The following is a 23,937-nucleotide window of genomic DNA, read 5'->3' as shown; positions in this document are numbered from 1 at the left end:
CGGAAGTTTGGAGCGAACGGAACACGTGAGCAGTGATTCCTTTGAGGAGGACGGTTCTGTTGTTTCCTTTCTTTTTCCTCTTCAACAATGTCTAAGGTGAATCATCTGAGAGAGTTTATCGGTCAGCGACTAACAGCAGCTGCTGTAGAAATATTGTCAGTGTTTGAAAAAAGCATCTTGGAGTATGAAGAAGAGCTCGACCGTCAGCGCAGACTGTTGGACCTCGCCTGGAAACCTGAAATCAGACTCCACAGAGTCGGTACGTAACCCTGGAAAGTTGAATGAATGAACACATGAGTATGACTCCTACAAGATCCCTTTGTTTCCAGTTAAAAGCCGTGGTGATGAAGCAAACCAACTAAATGGGAAACTCCCCAGCTCAAGCAGCTGCTGATGTGGGATTCGGAAACATCCCGAACTAACTTGTTGTTCTGTTTACTTGGTGCTGCCTTTCATGCTCCATTCAGACTCTGGACCACACTGATATTTCACACTTTACACTTAATCCTTTATTCTGTAGAAAAGATAAAGATCACCGTTTTTTTAGATTAATTTATTCAGCACAGAATAAAAACAGAACAAGTAACATACAAATGTAAAAGAGAGATTGGTAATGTGCTAGGCTGAGGCAAAAAGCCCAAGGGGCTTATACGAGGCCTCTACCTGTAAAATACAGCAAAATATTGTACAAAGATTTAAAATATGCAGAATACATGATTGCAGTCTAAAAACAAAGACAAAGCAAATAAACAGCAGCATGAATAGAATACATGGTATCTACATGATCAAAGAAAAAAAATAACACATCTAGAAATATCATTAGGTAATCTGATCAGTTAAATGTGTCCTGAGTTTACGTTTAAAATGATTGAATGAAGTAGAGGTAGACGAGATTGCTGTAGGTGTTCCATAACTGTATCTGATGGAGAACTGACACAAACCAGTACGGAACTTCAGGAGATTTAAATGATTAGCCTGTCTTGTATTAAAATGGTTCATATCACTGTTGAACTGAAAACAATCTTTACATGGCAAAGAAAATGAAACTGGCAGGAACAATACTTTGAAAATAAAATTGCAGGTTTGATATGTATTTAATCCATCGTAGGAACAAAGGGTACTGGAAATTTAACTTTAAGTTTATTGAAATGCCAGGCCTTTCATGATGGAATTGAAATCTTAATCTCAGATGTAAAGTGTGATGAATCAATAATATCTTATGTTGCTAAATGAGAATTCTTAAAATTTTAAATTCTAGAATTTCTCTATTAGGTTTGGAAAATCACATAACAGAAGTAACAAATTATCCGAAATTAGCAAAGAAATGAATTCTATTGCAATAAAACTTCACAGACTGATGAGGATAAACAAAAATTACAAATTTAGCAAATTAAGCTTGATGAAATCTATCTCAGGAGAGCTGAAGGTGCTTATATAAGATCAAGAGCAAAATGGATAGAGGAAGGAGAAAAAAGCACATCATACTTTTGTCGATTAGAATAAAGAAGACGGGAAAGAAATTCAGTCAACTCACTGGTGATTAAAGATCAAACTGTCACAGATCCAGCTGTGATTGCCAGAGAAATAGTTTCCTTCTACAGTAAGTTTTATTCCTCATCTTTCTCTAGAGATGATGCTGACAACTTTTTTAACTATATCAAAGATCTTATTCCAACTATAGAAAAAGAGTTTGCAGATTTATGTGATGCTGATATTTCTTCTGTTGAACTTGACCAGTTAACAGTTTGTCTTTGGACAAATCCCCAGAGAGTGATGGTCTTACTGCAACTTTTTATAAACATTTCTGTGATTTATTAAAGGAACCATTCTCTCCTCTCTTCCTCCCACAAGAAAATGTTTGTAAGGTGGAGGAGGACGGGGTTTTCAGTGACCAGCACCTGGATAACCTGGAGAGGAGCTGCAGCCCGGACCAGGAGGAACCAGGGCATCCACAGACTACAGAACTGGAGGAAGACTCCAGCGGTCAGGAGATGAAGCACGAGGACGTAGAGGTGGATGTTTCATTGGTCAATGTCGCTGATGTGAAAGTTGAAAATGGTGAACCAGGACCAAACTGTGTCCAGCTGCTGTTGCACACTTCTCCTGAAGCTCAAAACAAAGATGAGGAAGGAGCTGAAAGTTTACCCTCAGACTCCAGTAAAACTGCAGATCCGGAGCCAATGAGACGACACGGTGACCACGAAGATGCTGCTGTCCCGTCAGACAGCAACTGTAAATCAAAGCTGACCAGGACCCACACGGGGAAGAAGGTATTTTCTTGTAGAACCTGCAGGAAAGAGTTCAGTAAAAGTAGTATTTTAATTGATCACATGAAGATCCACACTGGTGAAAGGCCGTACCTGTGCAACACCTGTGGAAAATCCTTTACTGAATCATCAGATCTTAAACGGCACATAACCACGCACACAAACATTATTTTTGGAAGATTCTAGGTTTCAAAGTCAATAGACTGTAATAATTTACCTTGTTGACTAATTAAGAAACATTTTGAGTGGATTTCTTTCCCTCAAAACACTCAGAAACACAGCCATGAAACCTTTTGCATAATGTTACACAGAGAACAACCTGCCATCAAGACATTTATGAAAATATCTATATTTTTCCGTTTTGCAGGTTTCTACTGAGGAAATGCCTCCAGAAGATTCTGGTGTTACAAAGTCTTCCTCCACAATTGAAGATTTGGAACAGGTATATATTGATACTTTTAATAAACATTGTACATTATCTGAGTATGAAATACTATTTTCTGAATGAATAGCAGCGGGGTGCAAAAAAGATTACTGTAGGTTTTAATCTTAACTCGCACACTGTGCTCGTAAATTATTTCTTCCAGTTCGCACATTTCCATTTTTAGGGGCAAGTGAAATTCTCGCTCTGTAGAGCCCTGCAGTAACGTCACATTGGACTACCAAAACAGCCAAATCACTGACCAAGTGCAACACTATTAAAATATGCTCCGTTATCTCCATAGTAAAGCAATACCAGAATAATATGGAATATATCATATATATATGTATATATATATATATATATATATATCATTCAAAAAGGTGTACTTGAAAACAGGGTTTTGTTTCTGTAAATCATATTTGTTTGTATCTGTAACCGTAGTTTTGTAAACTTGTACATATTAGTAGCTATTAAATATTTAGCTGTATGAAAGTGAGCTTGCAAGTGTCTGAATGCACAGACTTGTAAAACGGAGTTTGCACACATGTAGAAGTTTACGAAACTAAGCTTACAGATAAATGCTTGCACTTAAAAGTACAAGTTTGCAAAACTATAGTTACAGGTACAAACATAAATGCACAGCTTTACAAAACTATAGTTACAGATACAAAACCCTGTTTTCAAGCACTCCTTTCTGAATGATACAATATTCCATAAAAAAGGTGCAACCAAATCATGTGCTGGTGCAACCAACTTTCTCAGTTGTCGCACCAGTGGACAAGTTAGTCTGGAGCCTGTGCAAGACATTTTTGACAGACCTTCTAAAGCTGTATTTCCACACTTATTTTCATCCTGTCACTTAATGGAAATGAACAAATGAACACAGGCAGACCACGGTGTTAATTTTGAACACGTCTGCTCTTGTTCTCTATCTTAGATGGACACGGAGAATCAGTTCTGCAGTCCAACTGAAATGGAGACAGTTGTCAACAGTGAGAGGGTAAGTTGAATGTAATGTAGACATTTGATGGAAATGTGTTGTTTTTTTTAAATACTTTTAAGATAAATACATATGATTCTGAAATGTCTTGCTGCTCAAACTGTCTGGTAACAATAAATGTTACAATAATACAATTCCAACAGTGTCAGAAACATAGCCTGGTGTGTGCAACTGTCTCCCCCTTGGACAAGTGTCTCCAGTGTGTGGGACCTGTGTCCTCCCTCAAGTGGCTTGGCTATAAATGCAGAGGTGAGATATTAAATGAATTGGCTCTGTCTGGTGAAAGGTAGTAGGTGTATGTGCTGTGTTCTGTGGTACGATTAACCACTCTATTAACACCTATGGAGAATGATCCTGGTACAGCATAGGCTACTGTACCTACTATTGTTTCAGTTTAACTATGGTGTCATTATGAAATTGAAGACAGCTACCTTACTTTATTAGAGTGAGATTGATTGCAGTGCGTGTCATATATGTCATCTAATTCAGATTACATAAAGATGTTTCATTCTGCCTTATTGGCACTGACCAGTTCTGCGAGGGTCATACTGTAGGTTTTCCTCAATCCACCTTGTTCTCCACTTGGATGTGCGAACATTTACATCAATAAGTGTCAGTGAGGTGCTCAAACTCGAAGTCTTTCACTTTCTTTTTTAAATCAGTCACATATGCATCAACAGTCTCTGATATTCCTTGCACTTGAATAAAGAACAGGAGCCTCAAATACGTCACATTTTTCCTTGGCTCACAATGTTGGCAGAAATGTTCTTTCAATGTATCATAGTCATCTACGTCTTCATCAAAGTCACAAGTTTTATATACGTTTAATTGCTTCGTCCCCGGCCACATGTAGGAACGTGGCTCTTTTCACTGAATTAGACTTTTCGTCGATTCCGCTGGCGACAAGAAACAGTTCAGATCTCTGGATCCAGAATCTCCAATTTTCTGCTAGATTTCCTACAGTCACAGTGCCACTTAATGGTCACACAGAGTAATGCACTTGTTTTCAAATATACTACATAGCTGAAGGGGAAGACAGAAGGTTCAGGACAAACTTTAAACCTCACAAATACAACCAAACAATCAACACTGGGAAACACTTTTGACTTGTTAAAATCCTGTCTTTTTGTAATTCCAGAACTCCCACAAGAAAATGTTTGTAAGGTGGAGGAGGACGGGGTTTTCAGTGACCAGCACCTGGATAACCTGGAGAGGAGCTGCAGCCCGGACCAGGAGGAACCAGGGCATCCACAGACTACAGAACTGGAGGAAAACTCCAGCGGTCAGGAGATGAAGCACGAGGACGTAGAGGTGGATGTCTCATTGGTCAATGTCGCTGATGTGAAAGTTGAAAATGGTGAACCAGGACCAAACTGTGGCCAGCTGCTGTTGCACACTTCTCCTGAAGCTCAAAACAAATATGAGGAAGGGACTGAAAGTTTACGCTCAGACTCCAGTAAAACTGCAGATCCGGAGCCAATGAGACGACACGGTGACCACGAAGATGCTGCTATCCCGTCAGACAGCAACTGTAAATCAAAGCTGACCAGGACCCACACGGGGAAGAAGGTATTTTCTTGCAGCACTTGCATGAAAGAGTTCAGTAAAAGTCGTAATTTAATGGATCACATAAAGATCCACACTGACAAAAGGCCGTATCTGTGCAACACCTGCGGAAAAACCTTTACTAGATCATCACATCTTAAACGCCACATAACCACGCACACGGGCGAGAAGCCCTACATCTGCAAAACATGTGGAAAAAGTTACACACAACGTTCCCAACTGGTGGTTCACTCGAGGATCCACACCGGCGAAAGGCCGTTCGTTTGCAACACCTGTGGAAAAACCTTTACTGAATCATCAAGTCTTAAACGGCACATAACCACGCACACGGTCGAGAAGCTATATTTGTGCAACACGTGCAACAAAGGTTTTAGCTGCAGAAGTAATTTGCTGAGACACATGAAAAATCACCCGGAGGAGAAGTCTGGTGACTCGTGACAAATGAAGCTCATGTTGTCGTCCTCCGGGGGCAGCTGTCCACTCCTGTCTGACCCACAGAAGAAGAACCCGCAGAAGTCCAACCACCCCCTCCTGTGGCTGATGAGCCTAATCCCCTCCCCACAAGGGTTGCAGGTTCAACCCGGATTTATGCTTCTCCGTCAACTTGACGCAGAGGGAACGATGAGGTTGTGTTGCAATGAGGTTTTTTTTTTTAAGTTCTCCATTGAGTTTGTTTGAATCCCTGTTCCTTCTTAAAATCGTATTACTTGTTGCTGTTGGTAACTTGCTCTCCACTTGCTCTCCACGGTGCAAATAAAGAGCTGTTAATATTTGCTGAAGTTTCTTTAAACGTGACAGTTTATTTCGTTCATCTACAAAGCCTCTCTCACACGTCCTTTTTCCCGTCTGTTTCTTCTTCACTCACATTCTCTTTGTAAAGTTAATCTGCAGCTCCATGTTGTTAAACTCTCTCCATCTACTCCGTTCAGAGGTTATATATTGTGATGTTATACATAGTTTGCTGAAAACTGTAAAAGGCTTTATACATTTTAAAATCTGAGCTGCACGTACATCAGATTATCGTGATAATTGATGGGACAAACTAAGTCAAAACTTGTAATTCAAATGATCCATGCTGTGTTATTGTAATTATACAAGCTAAAGTTACAACATATTTCTGTACGTTTTTCACATTATTTAAATAATATGAAATTAACAATATTATTTAATCACATGTATAAAATCAAGTTGTACTAGATTTACAACTCGTCTGACACATGATTTATTCTAAAGCTGATGTTGAGATCCGTGTTGAAGCTGCAGATCTGCAGGTTGGAGAGCAGGAAGAAGAGGGAGGATCATCGGGATCAGATTCCAGGAAGAGGACAGACTTTGGATTTAACCCTTTTATATCAGACATCCGTTTAGAATTAAATGTCTTTTTACCTCAACTCATATTTAGTCAGAAATAATCATGAAAAATGTAATTAAGTTTTCATTTTAGATGGATGAATTATTTTATTGTTTATAATTCTGGAATATTACACTCTCCGTATGTAGAAAGAGCAGCAGTGCAGATTATAAGGTGGTGAGTTATAAAAGCTCAACATAAACCCAAGAGTGAACAATCTATCGTAATAATAATAATAATAATAATAATAATAATAAAAACACAAATAAAAAAAGACTTCAGTGCATCAACAAGAGGAAAGATGTCAGTGACGCAGATTATTGGTACAGCGTGATCAGTACAACCAGCATTTAGCTCGGAAAACAATGTTGAAAGAGAAATGTCATCAAATGAAGTTGAAAAGTGGAGATGCACTTTTGTCCTTTATCCTCAACTTCCTCAATCACGTCATTTTGATCCAGTTTGTTATTTCACTGGTCTTGGCTTCATCAAATGACACATCCAGGGACAGAAGCCGTGCATAGGGGTTCATCCTGTCCAGGGGCCTGTACTACGAAGCAAGTTCAACATATCCAGGATATCTTTTCCTTATCCAGATTCACTAAGCGGGACAATTGCAATCACGCTAAGCGGTCACACGACGGTGGTTATCAACTCGGTAGATCAACCCAGGTTTCTCCAATCTGGATATGAGCGCGTGCACATAAAAGGGGCAGTGTTTTCAGCGCATGACCAATCGCAAGCACGGAGAAGTCCGCTGTCAGAGCCGCTTATTTCAGTAGCGAAGAGCAAACAATAATTTTACGGAAATATGATGAGTATAGGCATATAATACAGGCAAAAAGCAACACAGTTGCAGCTGCAAAATGCAGGAAAGACAGCTGGCAAAAGATCGCTGACTGTATAAATGCGTAAATTCATAGGGATATAAACATATATTTGAATATTCTGGGAATCTTAATCTTAAACTGTAAACCATGATCAGCAATATTAAAATAATAAAAAGCTTGCAATATTTCAGTTGATTTGAAATGAATCCAGAATGTATGACATTTTTTTGTTTTTGTGTTTGCATTACAGAAAATCACAATATTCAAATTTTCTGAGACAGTCTGTATATATTGGTTCTATAACTATTGTTGTTGACCGATAACTTGTGCTGATGCTGTACCAAAGAATTGGGTTTTTTTAATTTATTTTATTTTATTTTTAATTTTTTCAGGAGGGGGGTATTTAGTATTTTAAAGTGACTTCTCAGAATGTTCGAGGGACGAAATTGAAAATCCCTTTTTTGCTATCCCCTTACAAATGCATCTTCTTTTTGATTTCTTCTTGATTTATTTATTTAATTGGTATTAGTTTTGGATTGACTGTACATCGGATTTTGGGTGATGATTTGTTTGATTTATTCATTGATTGATTTATTTTTTATTTTCTCCTTCACCTCTTTTTTCTTTTTTTTTGGATCGTTCATACAGGTACTCATCAGGGAAAGCAAAGTGGTTTTGGCGGTCCCTGAATACGCGTTCTCTTCGGAGGGATCCTCTCACGATCCGCGCACCGAGCTCCACTGGATTCTCTTCGAAAGGGCATGCCATTTTCCAAGAGAGCTGATTGGTCAGTGGGTGGTGCTTTTACACCCGGCGATCTGTATCTCGAACATAACCTGCTCCGGAGCAGGTTAGCTGTTCAGCATAAGTTACCATGGCGATGTACCCCGGTGAGAAGTGAACCACCGTCGTAGTCCTGAAAACCCAGGGTTAAACCTGAAGTTACCTCGCTAACCCCAAATCCCGCTTCGTAGTACAGGCCCCAGGTGTTGGAAGGTGAAGTGAAGCCGAAGCCATCGCTTCATCCACTGATCTGTTGGCACGGTAGGAAAACTGATAGGAATCCACTGTGTCAGGAACCATGGAGTTGATGTGGGTTAAAAAAAGATGATCTGCTCTGTTGGTCTCTGGAGAAGGTTTAATGAAAATGTTTCTCCATGAATAAGGACTAAAAATAACGTAAAAGTTCAAGACAGACTAATTATCCACAATATTTAACCAATAACGATGAAGTCATTAATGATATGAATGAGGTGGTTAATCATTTTAACAGGTATTTTGTGAGTGTTGGACCAAAGCTGGCAGAACAATGTGTTATCCTGGATCAGCTGATGGATGGAAGGAAACATTAATAAGTAGAAATCCAGATTCAATGTTTCTCACAGCTGTGGAGGAGAGAGAAATCATAGATATTGTAAGTAAATGTAAAAACAAGGTGTCAACTGACTGTGGTGATATGACAATAGTCAAAAAGGTTATTGATGGATTGTTAACTGACATACAGCTGTAATCAGTCACTCAGAACTGGGACATTTCCAAAAACAAATGAAAACTGCAAAAGTCATCCCACTGTACAGAACTGGAGACAGACACCAATTCACTAATTACAGGCCTGATTCTTTACTCCCAACATTTTCTAAGATCGTAGAAAAAGTATTTATTTACAGGTTGGACAAATTAATTCCAATCAAAAGGCCACGCCCCTAATTACGCATTAAACTTCTTGCTTTATATAATTCCAACCTGCCACAATACGAGGAAAAAGAGGCTTCAAACCCCTGCAGAAAACCTGTGGGTGATTCATGCAGGAATGAACCGTCATTCTGAGTTTGGGGGTTAGTTTGGGATCTTTATTCCCTCTAGTGGTTGAATGTTGGAAACTGCAGCTTTAAATGAGTCTTGTATATCTATATATTTCACACCAAAATCAGTTTGATAGTTTGATAGTTTGATATTTAAATGTTTTGATGTCTCAAAGACTTACCATGTGTATTATTTTGAAGCCCATTGCAATAAAAGTTTCTTAACAACATACATTTTTTATGACAAATAATAAAGAACACATGAATTAAAAAATATTTTTATTTTATATATTGATATTAACAATCAGAAGCTTATCATATAAATTGCGTCAGCTCTCATTGTGTCAGAAAAAATAAAACTCTTTCTAAACCTTCTTGCTTGTGTTGTTTTCTCAGATGTAAATCACTTTGGATAAAAGCGTCTGCTAAATGACAGAAGTCGTAGTAAACCAGTGATGAAAAGAATGTTGTATGCATTTTGTTCTAATTACTTTCGTTGGTAAATGAAATACTTACTGTAACTGTGAGAAGGAACTATGTCATTTGTTCAGACTCCACTGCAGCCCTTCAGAGTTTGACTTCAAAGAAAACAATAAGAGAAGATCTAGTGTTGGAAATATTAATGGTGTTGTGGAGGTTATGCAGAACTGGAATTACTTAGCAGTTTTGTTGGGTTCCTGCCCACATGGGTGTTGATGGCAATGAGAAAGCAGACAATATTGCTAAAAGAGCATTGAAATTGAGTAGTGAGGTAATTATGGAAATTCCTTTTGGTAAAGGTGAAGCAAAATCATGAATTAGAAAGGCAGTGAGGGATTCATGGCAGAAGGTGTGGGACAACGGTGTAAAAGGGAGACATTTTTATAACATACAGAAGTCAATTAACGTGAAGGTTTTCAAAGGAAAGTGTAGGAGAGAGGAAGTCATCATTTCTAGATTAAGATTAGGTCATACTAGTTTAAAATCAACTCTGTATTTAATGTCAAAGTCCGTGTGTGATAAATGTGATGAGTGTGATGTCACAGAGAATGTAGAGCATGTGATTCTTAAATGTGGCAAGTATGAGGTAGAAAGGAACGCTTTAAGAGACAGGATGTACGAGCTGGGACGGGAATGGAGTTTAGTAGGTTATTAGGGAGGAGTGAGGTGATGAGGGATTGTTATAAGGAAATCCTTGTCTTTCTTAAAGATGCAGGGAAAGATAATAAGATTTAAATGTGGTTATCTTATTTTATTTAGGTATTTCCTTTTTTCCCCCCTTTAAGTTAGACTGTAACCTGGTGTAATAATGATCCTGATGTTACACACTCCGGTACAGCAGGTGGCGGTAGAACCTAATAACGTTGGTTGTGATCCACCATTAAACCTAGAGAAGAAGGAGAGGACGGTTCTGTTGTTTCCTTTCTTTTTCCTCTTCAACAATGTCTAAGGTGAATCATCTGAGAGAGTTTATCGGTCAGCGACTAACAGCAGCTGCTGTAGAAATATTGTCAGTGTCATGAACAGTAACGGGAGTTCAAGGATGACGACCACGTCGACTCAGTTCGGCATTAACCAGCCGTTTATTAAACAGAGAACCACGCACACGATACAGATACCAGCTTGTTATGAACGCACGCTGATGACGTCATACCGCGACTACGGTAGCCCGTTTGTGCTCATCATCACATCTCCCCCTTAAAGTGGTTAAACTCACAACGTTAACTGAGATGCATATCTTCTAACACAAGCATGGATGTTGAGAACATAAAAGCTTTAACTTACTTTAACTTTCTGTGACTAACTGTGACCTTATGATTTCACCGCCTTTAACTCAACAGTAATCACATTTCTTCAGAAATTACTAGAAATAATATGAAATATAAACCCAAATTTAACCATGTAATTTCCATTCATTAATAATCTTTTTTTCCTTCTAAACTGTCAAATTAAACATAATTAAACCAAAAGTTATCCTTTACTCAAATTATCTTTCACACAACTTTTCACCTGAGCTTGATGTGAAGTTGAGTACTTCTCAATCCTAAGTGTCTCTATACCTGAGAGGAACTCTGACCTCACGACCTCTAGATGTCACCTGTACAGCACTATGTGGAGATGAACTCTGCGGGGCCCACTCCACATCTGAGTCTGTCAGTCTCTGGTTAGAGTTCTGGTTCCTGAGGCCGGTACGGACCACAGGTAGAGGGCTTCTGGGCTGCTGCACTGGAGATCCAGGCGGCTGCAGCTGTCGGTCAGGTGGGTCAGCAGACTGTGGAACCGCCTGCAGATGTCTCCGGTTGCGTCGCAGAACTGCTCCGTTGTCTGTCTTCACCATGTAGGATCTTGGCTCCCTGCACCTTTCGATGACTCTCGCTGATGTCCTCCACCCCTTCTCTCCATCCAGCTTCACTCTGACGTCCTGCCCTGGTTGTAGAGCAGGGAGAGGCAGTGCAGAATGATGCCGGTCATGGAAGAACCGGTAAGCAGACTTGGTCTGGATGTCCTTCTGCTGGACTTGATATCGGTCCACAGGTGCAGGTTGTAGCTTGGTCTCCAGCATAGGAAGTGTCGTCCGGATGTGCCTCCCCACCATAAGCAAGGCCGGGCTCACCCCTGTCGCAGCACTAGGGGTCGCCCTGTAGCACATCAGGGCCAGATGTGGATCAGGCTGCTTTAAGATGCGTTTTGCAGTCTGAACGGCACGCTCCGCAGCGCCGTTAGCCTGGGGGTAATGGGGGCTAGACGTCGTGTGCACAAACCCACACTCCCGGCTGAAGTCCTGAAACTCAGCAGAGGTAAACTGAGTGCCGTTGTCACTCACCAATTCTAAGGGAATGCCCCACCTCACAAACATGCTCTTGAGCCTGTTGATTACTTGACGGCTTGATGTTGTAGTCAGGTGGGCAATTTCAATGTCCCGAGAATAGTAATCAGTCACGATAAGGTAATCCCCTTTTCCTGACTCACACAAATCAGCAGCAATACGCTGCCAGGGGCCCTCCGGCAGAGGTGTGGTCAGGAGGGGCTCGTGTCTCTGGCTGGGTTTCTGTTCTATGCAGAATTTGCATGTGGAGACCGTTTGTGTGATCTCAGCTCCAATGTGTGGCCACCACACAGACATCTTGGCACGAGCACGGCACCGTGTCAGTCCTTGGTGCCCCTCGTGCAACAGCTTTAATATGTTCACCCTTAGAACAGTAGGAATGACCAGTCGGTCCTGATATAGCACTAGGCCATCAGTCTCTGAGAGTTGCGCTCTCGCAGTGTAAAATCCATGCAGCGATGGTGACAGCGTTGATTTAGGCGGCCACCCCTTACTAATGAAACGCAAGACCTTTTGCAGATCTTCGTCATGCTGCGTGGCTGCGCGGATTTCCCAGAGTTTTTGTGATGAGACAGGTGCATTTGCTACTACAGACTCGACATACGCCTGTACCACCTGGTCTGTGCTCTCATCTCTCACGTTGGTCAGCGGGCTCCGGGAGAGCGCGTCGGCGACGACCAGCTGTTTCCCTGGGACGTGTTCTGCTGTTTACATCCCTGTATATTATTTGGTGCAGCATAATGATATGAGTATTATTTCTTCACAGGGAAATGATCAATGCATTAAATCCCCTCTACAAGCCCCCCACAAGGCATATGCTCTCCAACCACTTTGTACCTGCATGGTACAATGTAGAGAAGCAAAATGTCAAATCAGCATTAGAAAAAGCTATCAAAGTAGCAATTACTAGTGATGGCTGGACCAGCATTTGCCAGGACCATTACCTAACAGTAACAGCACACTACATTACTGAGGGTAGAATGCAACAGAATGTCCTTGTTACAAAGGCAGTCTACAGAGCACAAACAGGAGATGTGGTGGCAGAGGAAATTGGGGATGTTTTAAATGAGTATGGGATAAGAGAAAAGGTTAGTGCTATCACAGTGGACAATGCAGCCAACATGGATGTAGCCGTTAAAAAGCTACACATCATTAAGATAGGCTGCTTTGCTCACACATTGAATCTCGCAGCTCAAACTATTTACACACTCAACTCAGTTGCAAAATGGGCAGCAAAGATTCGAGAAGTAGTTGTGTGGATGAAGAGGTCATCAATGGCCAAGGTTGTGCTCCGTGAAAAGCAAGACCTTCTTAGTAAGATACTCTGTCAATACACTGCATTGCATTACATTATTCCTCCTATTAAACATCATATTATTATTGTAAATTAAAGTTATTACAGTTATTAAAGTTGTTACATATTAATTACATATTGTTTGTTTTTTATTAATGTTGTTGGTTTGTTTGTTTGTAGAAATAGACAAGAACTCCCTCCTCCTCGATGTCAAAACTCGCTGGAACTCCCTTTTCCTCATGATTGAGAGATTCCTGCAGCAGTACTCTGCTCTTCAAGCAGCCTCCTTAGATCCACGGCTTAGAAAGCCAATGGAGCAGGACAGGTACACATGGGATGGAATTAATGATTCAATTGGATTCATGATTAAATTGAGAATAATTTGATCAACAAACTAGTGTAGTGTGAATTAAGATTAATTAATTAATTAATTAATTATTATTTTGTTTTCCTTTTTTCAAAAACAGACTCTCCAAACTGACAAATGAGGACTACAGAAAAGCAGAGGAATTTATTGAACTCATGGAGATCCTGTACACATCAACCCTTTGTGCCTCAAATGAAAAGAGCTCCACCTGCGGCCAAGTCCTACCAATCTTACAAAAGCTGAAGAACCATTTCACAGTCCGAGATGGAGATTCACTGTTTGTCTCCTGTCTAAAGAAGACAATCTGGACTGATCTATCAAAGCGATATCAGGTAAAAATCAATGTCACTGAGACAAATTCATCATGTATTTTTTATTACTCTAATTAAATCTAAATTACATGTTCATATTTTTCAGACAGACCAGGTGAGAAACTTCCTTGGAGAAGCAACTGCCATGGACCCTCGCTTTAAGCATACGCTAGAGGAAGAGGATGCTGAGGAAGATAAGACAGTGAGGAACCGGATCAATGAGAAAATCCTTGCTGCACATGATCCTGCAGAAACAGAACAGGTAATGTCAATTGAATGAATTTAGATTTGTACATATACTGATTTCCTGCACATGTTCTGTATTACTTATTTGTTTCCGACTGTCTGATTACACTTACCTGCTGCAGCTGACAGCCTGGTGTCTTCGGCAAGGAGGGACGCAAGCAGACTGACGAGCCAAGAGGGGAGGAGAGCGAGGAATCGGAGGATGAGACTGTTTCAGTGAGTACACTTCAATAAACATTAAACGTTCCTTTAATCATACTTTATTTTAAAAAATCAATGATTGTATGTTGTTTTGAGTTTGAATTACTTTTCTTTTCTTTTAAGCTTCAAACGAGGAAGAAGATGAAGCTAACGCCCCTGGAAAAGCTTTTCGCTGAGGATATCATCCTGAAATTGAACACTATCAAACGTGTTGCTGCTGCTGCTCCAGCAATCAAGATCAGGGCAGAAAAAGAACTGGAAATGTATAAGGCCCTTCCTCCAGCTTTGACCTCCGAAGACCCTTCTGCCTGGTGGTGGAGGAAGAGGGATGTGTATCCTTTGTTGTCAGACTTAGCTCTGTAAGAAAGTCTACAAAGGAACATACCCCTAGAGCCTGCGAGAGCGGGGGCGCAAGATGGCTCACCGACTGATCACACGGTTGCAGACCCAGGAACGGAAACGACTACCGAGAAGGAGAGCACAGCACGCGAGATATCCACGACAGCAGCAAAATGCAAGGTTCAGGTGTGCATCTGTGGTTGGAAGAAAGAAACATCAGCGATGGGCTTGAGGATCCACCAAGGGAGGAAAAGGTGTTTGAGAGAGCAAAGACAAGGGCCTCGCATTGACAAGTACTTTTTACGAAGCAACAAGTCAAATCAGTCGAGTGAAGCACAGCAACAGGACTCAAACCAAAGTTTGCAGAGCATCAGCACCCCTGTCACTGAAGAGGGTGAAACAAACACGGAAACGCCGGTGGAGGAGCCCACACAACCACAGAGACCTCCAATGGAGAGAAAGATCAAAGGGCACAAACCTTGTGTGAAGTGGCCCAAAGCTGTCGACAAAAAAGAGTGGGAAACAATCAACAGTGACCTGACACAAATCTTGGAGCAACAAACGGGCACAGCAGAGGGAAAGCTTGAAAGGATGGGTGACATAATCTACAACTATGGAGAAGAACGATTTGGAGTGAATAAAGGAAGAAGTGGAAAGAAACAACCAACACCAGCCAAGTCCAGGAGGCAGCAGGAGATCGAGAGACTAATCAGAGAGAGGAGGCAGCTGAAAAAGCAATGGAAAAAAGCCTCCGACACTGAGAGGGAAGGTCTCGTGCTACTCCAAGCAGACATCAAGAGTCGGCTGGCAACTTTGCGAAGAGCAGAGAACTTGAGGAAACTTCGCAAGAAGAAAGAACATACTAGAACACGCTTCTACAAAGATCCCTTCAAGTTTGTCAAAGATCTCTTTGCAAAGGAAAAAAGCGGAACCTTGAAAACATCAAAGCAGGAACTGGAGGATCACCTGGAAAAGGTTCACCATGACTCAAAAAGGCATGAGCGGATAACAATCCCGCCTGACATCCCGCCAATTCATCCACCTGTATCCAACCTGGACACTAGCCCTCCAAAATGGAAAGAAGTGGAGAACACAGTCCGGCGAGCAAGAGCAGCATCGGCTCCGGGACCTAACGGAGTACCATATAAGCTCTATAAAAACGCACCGGATGTGCTACGCTTTCTGTGGAGACTCATGAGGGTAGTGTGGCAGAAGCAAGGAATACCCAAGGCTTGGCGAAGGGCTGGTGGCGTGCTAATACCAAAAGAAAAGGATGCATCAGACATCAGCCAATTCCGGCCAATCTGCCTTCTCAACGTTGAGGGGAAAATCTTTTTTAGCATAGTAGCACAGAGGCTGTCCACCTACCTGGAAAGAAACAAGTACATCGATACATCTGTACAGAAAGCTGGAATTCCAGGATTCTCTGGTTGCTTGGAGCATACAAGCATGATCTGGCATCAGATCCAAGCAGCCAAGAAGAACAAGCGAGACCTACATGTGATCTTCCTCGACCTGGCCAATGCATTTGGCTCAGTTCCCCATGAACTTCTCTGGGAATCTTTCAGCTTCTTCCATGTACCAGAACTCATCACCACACTGGTCAAGAACTACTTCCAAGACCTGCAACTGTGCTTCACAACAGCCGACTTCACTACAACATGGCAGCGCTTGGAAGTAGGGATCATGGCAGGCTGCACAGTCTCACCCTTGGTTTTCACAATGGCCATGGAAGTCATCATGAGGGCCTCAAAGTGGGTGGTGGGCGGTGAACGAACCAGGGCTGGGCTCCGTCTTCCACCTATCAGGGCTTACATGGATGACATGACAACATTGACCACTACTGCAGCATGCACCAAGCGTCTACTTGGAAAGCTTCAGGAGAACATCAAGTGGGCCCGAATGAAAATAAAACCAACCAAATCTCGAAGCATCTCCATAGTCAAGGGGGTGCTTAGAGACACAAGGTTGTACATTGATGAAGACCCAATACCAACAGTGTCTGAACAGCCTGTCAAAAGCCTGGGCAGGTGGTACAACGCAAGCCTCAAGGACAAAGAGCAGGTGCAACAACTAAGGCAAGAGATCGCTAATGGCCTGGAGAACATCAACAAGACTCTTTTGCCCGGGAAACTGAAGCTCTGGTGCCTACAGTTTGGACTCCTCCCCCGAACAATGTGGCCACTCACCATGTATGAAGTCCCAATAACAACTGTGGAGAAGATGGAGCGAACCATCACTTCATATGCAAAAAAGTGGCTTGGCGTCCCACGATGTCTCAGTAACATCGGCCTCTATGGCAAAGGGATCCTGGAGCTACCTCTCACTAGTCTAACGGAGGAATACAAGTGTTCTAAAGTGAGACTCCAGATGACACTGAAGGACTCCAGAGACAAGACCATCAGTACTGCTGCACCGCCCCTAGCAACTGGACGGAAGTGGACACCATCCGATGCAGTGCAGCAAGTTACATCAGCCCTGAGGCACAAAGACATTGTGGGACAAGTCCAGCAAGGGAGAGGAGGCTTAGGCCTGACCACAAGAGGACCAACCTGGAAAAAGGCTACAACATCAGAGCAGAGGGCACTGGTGGTCGAGGAGGTGCGTCGACAGGAGGAGGTCTTGAGGAGTGTGAAGGCTGTCTCTCTTGCCAAACAGGGTCAATGGATGCAGTGGGAAGGTGTGGAGAGGAGAAAGATCAGCTGGAGGGACCTCTTGGAAATGGAAGCAAATAAGATCAGCTTTATCATCAGAGCAACCTATGACGTGCTCCCATCACCAAAGAACCTCCATCAATGGTACGGCGAGGATCCAACCTGCGCCCTCTGCCCAACTCCAGCCACCCTCAGACACATCATGACAGGCTGCAAGACTAGCCTCACGCAAGGGAGATACACCTGGCGGCACAATCAGGTCCTCAAAAGCCTGGCATCAGCCCTGGAGAGCATGCGGAGTGTGACCAACGCCTTGCCACCAAGAGCAACCAATCCCCCGAAGACAACAAGGTTTGTCCGAGAGGGACAGAAAACACCCAAACATCCTTCCACCAAGCCAGAAGCAGGACACCTACACATGGCCCGCGACTGGAAGATGCTGGCAGACATCGGCAAAAAACTAATCTTCCCACCTGAGATTGCCGCCACCAACCTTAGACCAGACCTGGTGCTCTGGTCCCCTTCACTGAAGACTGCGTACATCATAGAGCTCACAGTCCCGTGGGAGAACTCTGTTGAGGAGGCCTATGAGCGTAAGATGCTGCGCTACTCAGAGCTAGCAGCAGATGCGAGGCAGCGTGGCTGGAACACCAAAGTCTATCCAGTTGAAGTGGGATGCAGAGGATTTGTGGCATCGTCTACCATCAGACTGTTGAAGGAACTCGGAAGCCACGGCCAGGCTCTTCGGAGGACCATCAGAGCAGTCTCAGAGGCGGCTGAAAGAAGCAGCCAGTGGATTTGGCTCAAGCGGAAGGACTCGTGCTGGGCCCCAACATCAGATTAACAGGATGGATTTCGGTGGCGGCTGAGCATGGGACACAAGCTGAGGACTGATCATCCTGCGGCGGGCCACCCTTGTGGAGGGTGTATAGTGTTGGAAGGCCGAAACACCCAATGATGCAAGGGCATACACTACTGAAGATGTGTCTCTTGCCCGGCTGTCCTGAAATTCTACCCTGGCCAAGACTCACCTCCCACACAACTTGGAGAACCCTGACCTGTTGACTACATACCACTCCCAACAACATGGCATATCTTTAATGAGTACTCACCACCTATTGGCACAAGGGACAATTTAACATCTCGTCCAGTGTTTTTTGATTCTGTCATACCTATGTGTTCAGGCCTCTTCTACTCCTAGCGAAAGGGTTTTCTCAACTGCTGGAGATACAATCAGCACTGAGAGATCCCGTATCCTTCCAGAAAAGGCTGACATGTTGATTTTCCTTTTCAAAACCTGCTGACTTCATATATCACTATGACCAGGGGTGCACACAAGCCGGGACTCCAGGGCCAGTCTACTACACGTTTTAGATGTTTCCCTGCCTCAACACAACCCTGATAGACAAGGCTGTGTCACCAACAGAGTTGTGTAAACCTTGATGACATGTTGATGACGACCAGTGATTAGAATCAGGTGTGTTGAAGACGGGGAAACATCTAAAACATGCAGTAGACTAGCCCTGGAGTCCCGGCTTGTGTGCACCCCTGACTATGACCAAACCTCTCTTTTTTATTTAGTTTTTTTATGTTTTTGTTATTTGTTTCTGTTATTTACTGCAGGAATTGTTGAAGTTAAAAAAAGGAAGTCCTCCTTATATTATTGTTTTGAACACAGTTTGAGTGATGAGAGAGTGATATGTATGTGTGCAGCAGATGTCAAGGAAAGTAAGTGTAAGTGTTAGTGTTAAAATGTCAACTTAAAGTGTTAACATCTATAGTACTGATGTGGATGAAATAAAAACCTTTCTGTTCTTGATATATTCTATTTATTTACTTTCTAATTAATATTGGTATCGGAATCGGTACTCTCTTTTTTATTTCGTTTTTTTATGTTTTTGTTATTTGTTTCTGTTATTTACTGCAGGAATTGTTGAAGTTAAAAAAAGGAAGTCCTCCTGATATTATTGTTCTGAACACAGTTTGAGTGATGAGAGAGTAATATGTACGTGTGCAGCAGATGTCAAGGAAAGTAAGTGTTAGTGTTAAAATGTCAACTTAAAGTGTTAACATCTATAGTACTGATGTGGATGAAATAAAAACATTTCTGTTCTTGATATATTCTATTTATTTACTTTCTAATTAATATTGGTATCGGAATCGGTATTTGAAAAGAATCGGAATCGAAATGAGGATTCGAAATAGGAATCGGATTCGATGAAAATGCAAACAATACCCATCCCTACTCATTTCCTCATTCACCTTTAAACCAAATGTTCTTGTTTTCTAAATCAATAAAAACATTTTAAAGGGGAAATAAAAGCAAACCGTATCTGACTGCATTGACTTCTGAAATCTTCAAGGTTTTTTGTTTAATGCTGCAGACATTAAAGTTTAGAAAATGGCGACAGATGGTTGGCTGTTCTGTTTCTGATGTGTCGATGGTTGCGTTTCTTCTTTTGTCCTTGTTTCTCTGAAGAGTCTTCATGTTTTTCAGAGGAACATTGTAAAAACTGAACATGTAAAAATATCAAACTTGGACTAACCTCTCTCCATCTACTCCGTGCAGAAGTTAGTGCAGATTAACTTTACAAAGAGAATGTGAGTGAAGAAGAAACAGACGGGAAAAAGGAAGTGTGAGAGGCTTTGTAGATGAATGAAGTAAACATTTAAAGAACCTTCAGCATATACTAACAGCTCTTTATTTGCACCGTGGAGATGGCAAGTTACCAACAGCAACAAATACTAACGATTTTAAGTCACCAGACTTCTCCTCCGGGTGATTTTTCATGTGACTCAGCAAATCAATTCTGCGGCTAAAACCTTTGTTGCACGTCTTGCACAAATATCTCTTCTCGCCCGTGTGTGTGGTTATGTGGCTTTTAAGAGCTGATGATTGAGTAAAGGTTTTTCCACAGGTGTTGCACAGGTACGGCCTTTCACCGGTGTGGATCCTCGAGTGAATCACTAGCTGGGAACGTAGCCTGTAACTTTTTCCACATGTTTTGCAGATATAGGGCTTCTCGCCCGTGTGCATGGTTATGTGGCTTTTAAGATTTGATGATTGAGTAAAGGTTTTTCCACAGGTGTTGCACAGGTACGGCTTTTCACCGGTGTGGGTCCTCGAGTGATCTACCAGGTGGGAACGTAGCCTGTAACTTTTTCCACATGTTTTGCAGATGTAGGGCTTCTCGCCCGTGTGGATCCTCGAGTGATCCACCAGGTGGGAACGTAGCCTGTAACTTTTTCCACATGTTTTGCAGATGTAGGGCTTCTCGCCCGTGTGCATGGTTATGTGGCGTTTAAGAGATGATGATCTAGTAAAGGTTTTGTTGCAGGTGTTGCACAGGTACGGCCTTTCGCCAGTGTGGATCTTCATGTGATCCATTAAAATACGACTTTTACTGAACTCTTTCCTGCAAGTGCTGCAAGAAAATACCTTCTTCCCCGTGTGGGTCCTGGTCAGCTTTGATTTACAGTTGCTGTCTGACGGGACAGCAGCATCTTCGTGGTCACCGTGTCGTCTCATTGGCTCCGGATCTGCAGTTTTACTGGAGTCTGAGCGTAAACTTTCAGTCCCTTCCTCATCTTTGTTTTGAGCTTCAGGAGAAGTGTGCAACAGCAGCTGGCCACAGTTTGGTCCTGGTTCACCATTTTCAACTTTCACATCAGCGACATTGACCAATGAGACATCCACCTCTACGTCCTCGTGCTTAATCTCCTGACCGCTGGAGTCTTCCTCCAGTTCTGTAGTCTGTGGATGCCCTGGTTCCTCCTGGTCCGGGCTGCAGCTCCTCTCCAGGTTATCCAGGTGCTGGTCACTGAAAACCCCGTCTTCCTCCACCTTACAAACATTTTCTTGTGGGAGTTCTGGAATTTCAAAAAGGGACAAAAAGATAGGATTTTAACAAGTCAAAATTGCTTCCCAATGTTGATTGTTTGGTTGTATTTGTGAGGTTTAAACTTTGTCCTGAACCTTCGGTCTTCCCCTTCATCTATGTAGTATATTTGAAAAGAAGTGCGTTACTCTGTGTGACCATTAGGCGGCACTGTGACTGTACTCTTGTGTTACTGCATTGGTATCGAGACAGTTGAAGAATAAAGTTGTTGTTCTAGAAATAGCTTCTTCTGCGTCATATATAACGATCCAACTACAAGTCCTGCATATGAACACCTATATGAGCAGAGACAGTTGAAGAATAAAGTTGTTGCATTTCAGGTTGAGCATTTCTGAATTCTTGTGAATTCTTGTATTGTCAGCATCTCGTTTGTCCAGAAGGTATAGGTTGCCAAGCTGTAAGCTCAATAGATATAAATTCTCATTTACATAAGTTACTCAATAACAGGAAATGAGCTGTGTGTGTGTGTGTGTGTGTGTGTGTGTGTGTGTGTGTGTGTGTGTGTGTGTGTGTGTGTGTGTGTGTGTGTGTGTGTGTGAGTGAAGGGTGGAATGTGCAATAACGAGTGTGCTGCTGTATGAATAGAGGGATGTGCAATAATGTTGCTGTAGCAAGGGTTTTTTTTTGTGTAGAGGTGTTTTCAGGACATTGCGGGAGGGCATGCAAAGAGCGGGGGGATATGACGATGTGTTATTTGTTTATTGTGATTTTATATGTTTTGTTATATATGTGGCGCCTGGAGTCTCTAGTTTTGTCCAAGACAAATTTCTCTCAAGGGAGACAATAAAGGCTCAGTTATGGTTCTGCGTCAAAATGACGCTGTGCCTACGGCGTGTGGTTTGGATCGACGCAGAGGACACGCCGTCACCTGCGCCGTCTCTGACGTGCACCTCCTGAAAATTGTAACTATGCGTCGAGGAGACGCAGACCACACGCAGACCGAGAGGGCTGTGATTGGTTCGTTTGAAAGCGAAGCATTTCCGGTTTCCGGTTTGAATCAGTAGTGAACTTCCAGGGCTCTTTTCTTCGTTTATATGTGATATTTTTTGTTTTTGTTTTTTGCACAATAGTTGTCCTTATCTCTTTGATTTACTGTGACCGGAAAAAGTCGGATAAACCATTCAGAAAAAGATCGCTAACTAGTGGCCGCGGGGGGTACTGCACCGCGACAAAATGGAGAGACGGAGAAGTCAGAAGGGTTCAGCACGGCGTCACGGCTGCGGCGTGTGCTCTGCGTTGGTGTGACGCAGAAGCATATTTCAGCCTTAAAGATTATCTCATTTTATCTTTACACACTACCCAAAGTGCACAAAAGCCTGTCAAATCCTCTGGTCGCCCTATTGTGGCCCAGATGAAAGCTTTACTATCACCTTTGTCAGAGTTTGTGGATCACTATATCAAACCTTATGTCCAAACACTACCAGCGTACAGTGCCTTGCGAAAGTATTTGGCCCCCTTGAACTTTGTGACCTTTTGCCACATTTTAGGGCTTCAAACATAAAGATATAAAACTGCAATTTGTTGTGAAGAATCAACAACAAGTGGGATACAATCCTGAAGTGGAGTGAAATGTATTGGATATTTCAAACTTTTTTAACAAATAAAAAACTGAAAAAGTGGCCGTGCAAAATTATTCACCCCCTTTACTTTCAGTGCAGCAAACTCTGTCCAGAAGTTCAGTGAGGATCTCTGAATGATCCAGTGTTGACCTGAATGAGTAATGATGATAAATGGAATCCACCAGTGTGTAATCACGTCTCCGTCTAAATGCACCTGCACTGTGATCGTCTCAGAGGTCGTTTAAAGCGCAGAGAGCATCATGAAGAACAAGGAACACACCAGGCAGGTCCGAGATACTGTTGTGGAGAAGTTTAAAGCTGGATTTGGATACAAAATATTTCCCAAGCTTTTAAACATCCCAAGGAGCACTGTGCAAGCGATAATATTGAAATGGAAGGAGTATCAGACCACTGCAAATCTACCAAGACCTGGCCGTCCCTCTACACTTTCAGCTCATACAAGGAGAAGACTGATCAGAGATGCAGCCAAGAGGCCCATGATCACTCTGGATGAACCGCAGAGCTCTACAGCTGAGGTGGGAGACTCTGTCCATACGACAACAATCAGTCGTATACTGCACAATTCTGTCCTTTATGGAAGAGTGGCAAGAAGAAAGCCATTTCTTAAAGATATCCATACAAAGTGTCGTTTAAAGTTTGCCACAAGCCACCTGGGAGACACACCAAACATGTGGAAGAAGGTGCTCTGGTCAGATGAGACCAAAATCAAACTTTTTGGCAACAATGCAAGACGTTATGTTTGGCGTAAAAGCAACACAGCTCATCACCCTCAACACACCATCCCCACTGTCAAACATGGTGGTGGCAGCATCATGGTTTGGGCCTGCTTTTCTTCAGCAGGGACAGGGAAGATGGTTAAAATTGATGGGAAGATGGATGGGGCCAAATACAGGACCATTCTGGAAGAAAACCTGATGGAGTCTGCAAAAGACCTGAGACTGGGACGGAGATTTGTCTTCCAACAAGACAATGATCCAAAACATAAAGCAAAATCTACAAT

General features: G+C 42.4%; 3 protein-coding genes across 3 annotated transcripts in view; 2 read left to right on the top strand and 1 right to left on the bottom strand.

Moving 5' to 3' along the window:
- Positions 1-3,632: 3,632 nt before the first annotated feature.
- Positions 3,633-23,937, top strand: part of LOC133440368 (zinc finger protein 37-like) — an 801,383-nt gene continuing 781,078 nt past the window's right edge. The window contains exons 1-2 of the mRNA XM_061717615.1: positions 3,633-3,691; positions 3,835-3,940. Coding sequence (XP_061573599.1) covers positions 3,665-3,691; positions 3,835-3,940 — 133 coding nt within the window. The 5' untranslated portion in view covers positions 3,633-3,664. The remainder of the gene's footprint in view (positions 3,692-3,834; positions 3,941-23,937) is intronic.
- LOC133424079 (uncharacterized) lies at positions 13,249-14,298 on the top strand. Its single transcript, XM_061714482.1, has 4 exons — positions 13,249-13,360; positions 13,521-13,665; positions 13,808-14,039; positions 14,125-14,298. Exons 1-4 carry the CDS (start codon positions 13,306-13,308, stop codon positions 14,296-14,298), a joined length of 606 nt encoding a protein of 201 aa, XP_061570466.1. The 5' UTR covers positions 13,249-13,305.
- LOC133424070 (zinc finger protein 383-like) lies at positions 18,567-21,297 on the bottom strand. Its single transcript, XM_061714470.1, has 2 exons — positions 20,281-21,297; positions 18,567-18,573 (listed from the first exon to the last, which is right to left on the bottom strand). The coding sequence occupies exons 1-2, from the start codon at positions 20,985-20,987 to the stop codon at positions 18,567-18,569; spliced, it is 714 nt and encodes a 237-aa protein (XP_061570454.1). The 5' UTR covers positions 20,988-21,297.

Source organism: Cololabis saira, chromosome 3 (genome assembly GCF_033807715.1).
Source record: "Cololabis saira isolate AMF1-May2022 chromosome 3, fColSai1.1, whole genome shotgun sequence".
In the NCBI taxonomy this organism is placed as follows: Eukaryota; Metazoa; Chordata; class Actinopteri; order Beloniformes; family Belonidae; genus Cololabis; species Cololabis saira.
This window is presented reverse-complemented; position numbering and strand designations above follow the sequence as displayed.

Bases quoted from the DNA above. Each gene is read 5' to 3' on its own strand.
- LOC133424079 (XM_061714482.1), top strand. From the start codon at position 13,306: ATGAAGAGGTCATCAATGGCCAAGGTTGTGCTCCGTGAAAAGCAAGAC. The intron at 13,361-13,520 runs GTAAGATACTCT...GTTTGTTTGTAG, and splicing joins TGAAAAGCAAGACCTTCTTA to AAATAGACAAGAACTCCCTC. The intron at 14,040-14,124 runs GTAAAAATCAAT...CATATTTTTCAG, and splicing joins ATCTATCAAAGCGATATCAG to ACAGACCAGGTGAGAAACTT.
- LOC133424070 (XM_061714470.1), bottom strand. From the start codon at position 20,987: ATGAGACGACACGGTGACCACGAAGATGCTGCTGTCCCGTCAGACAGC.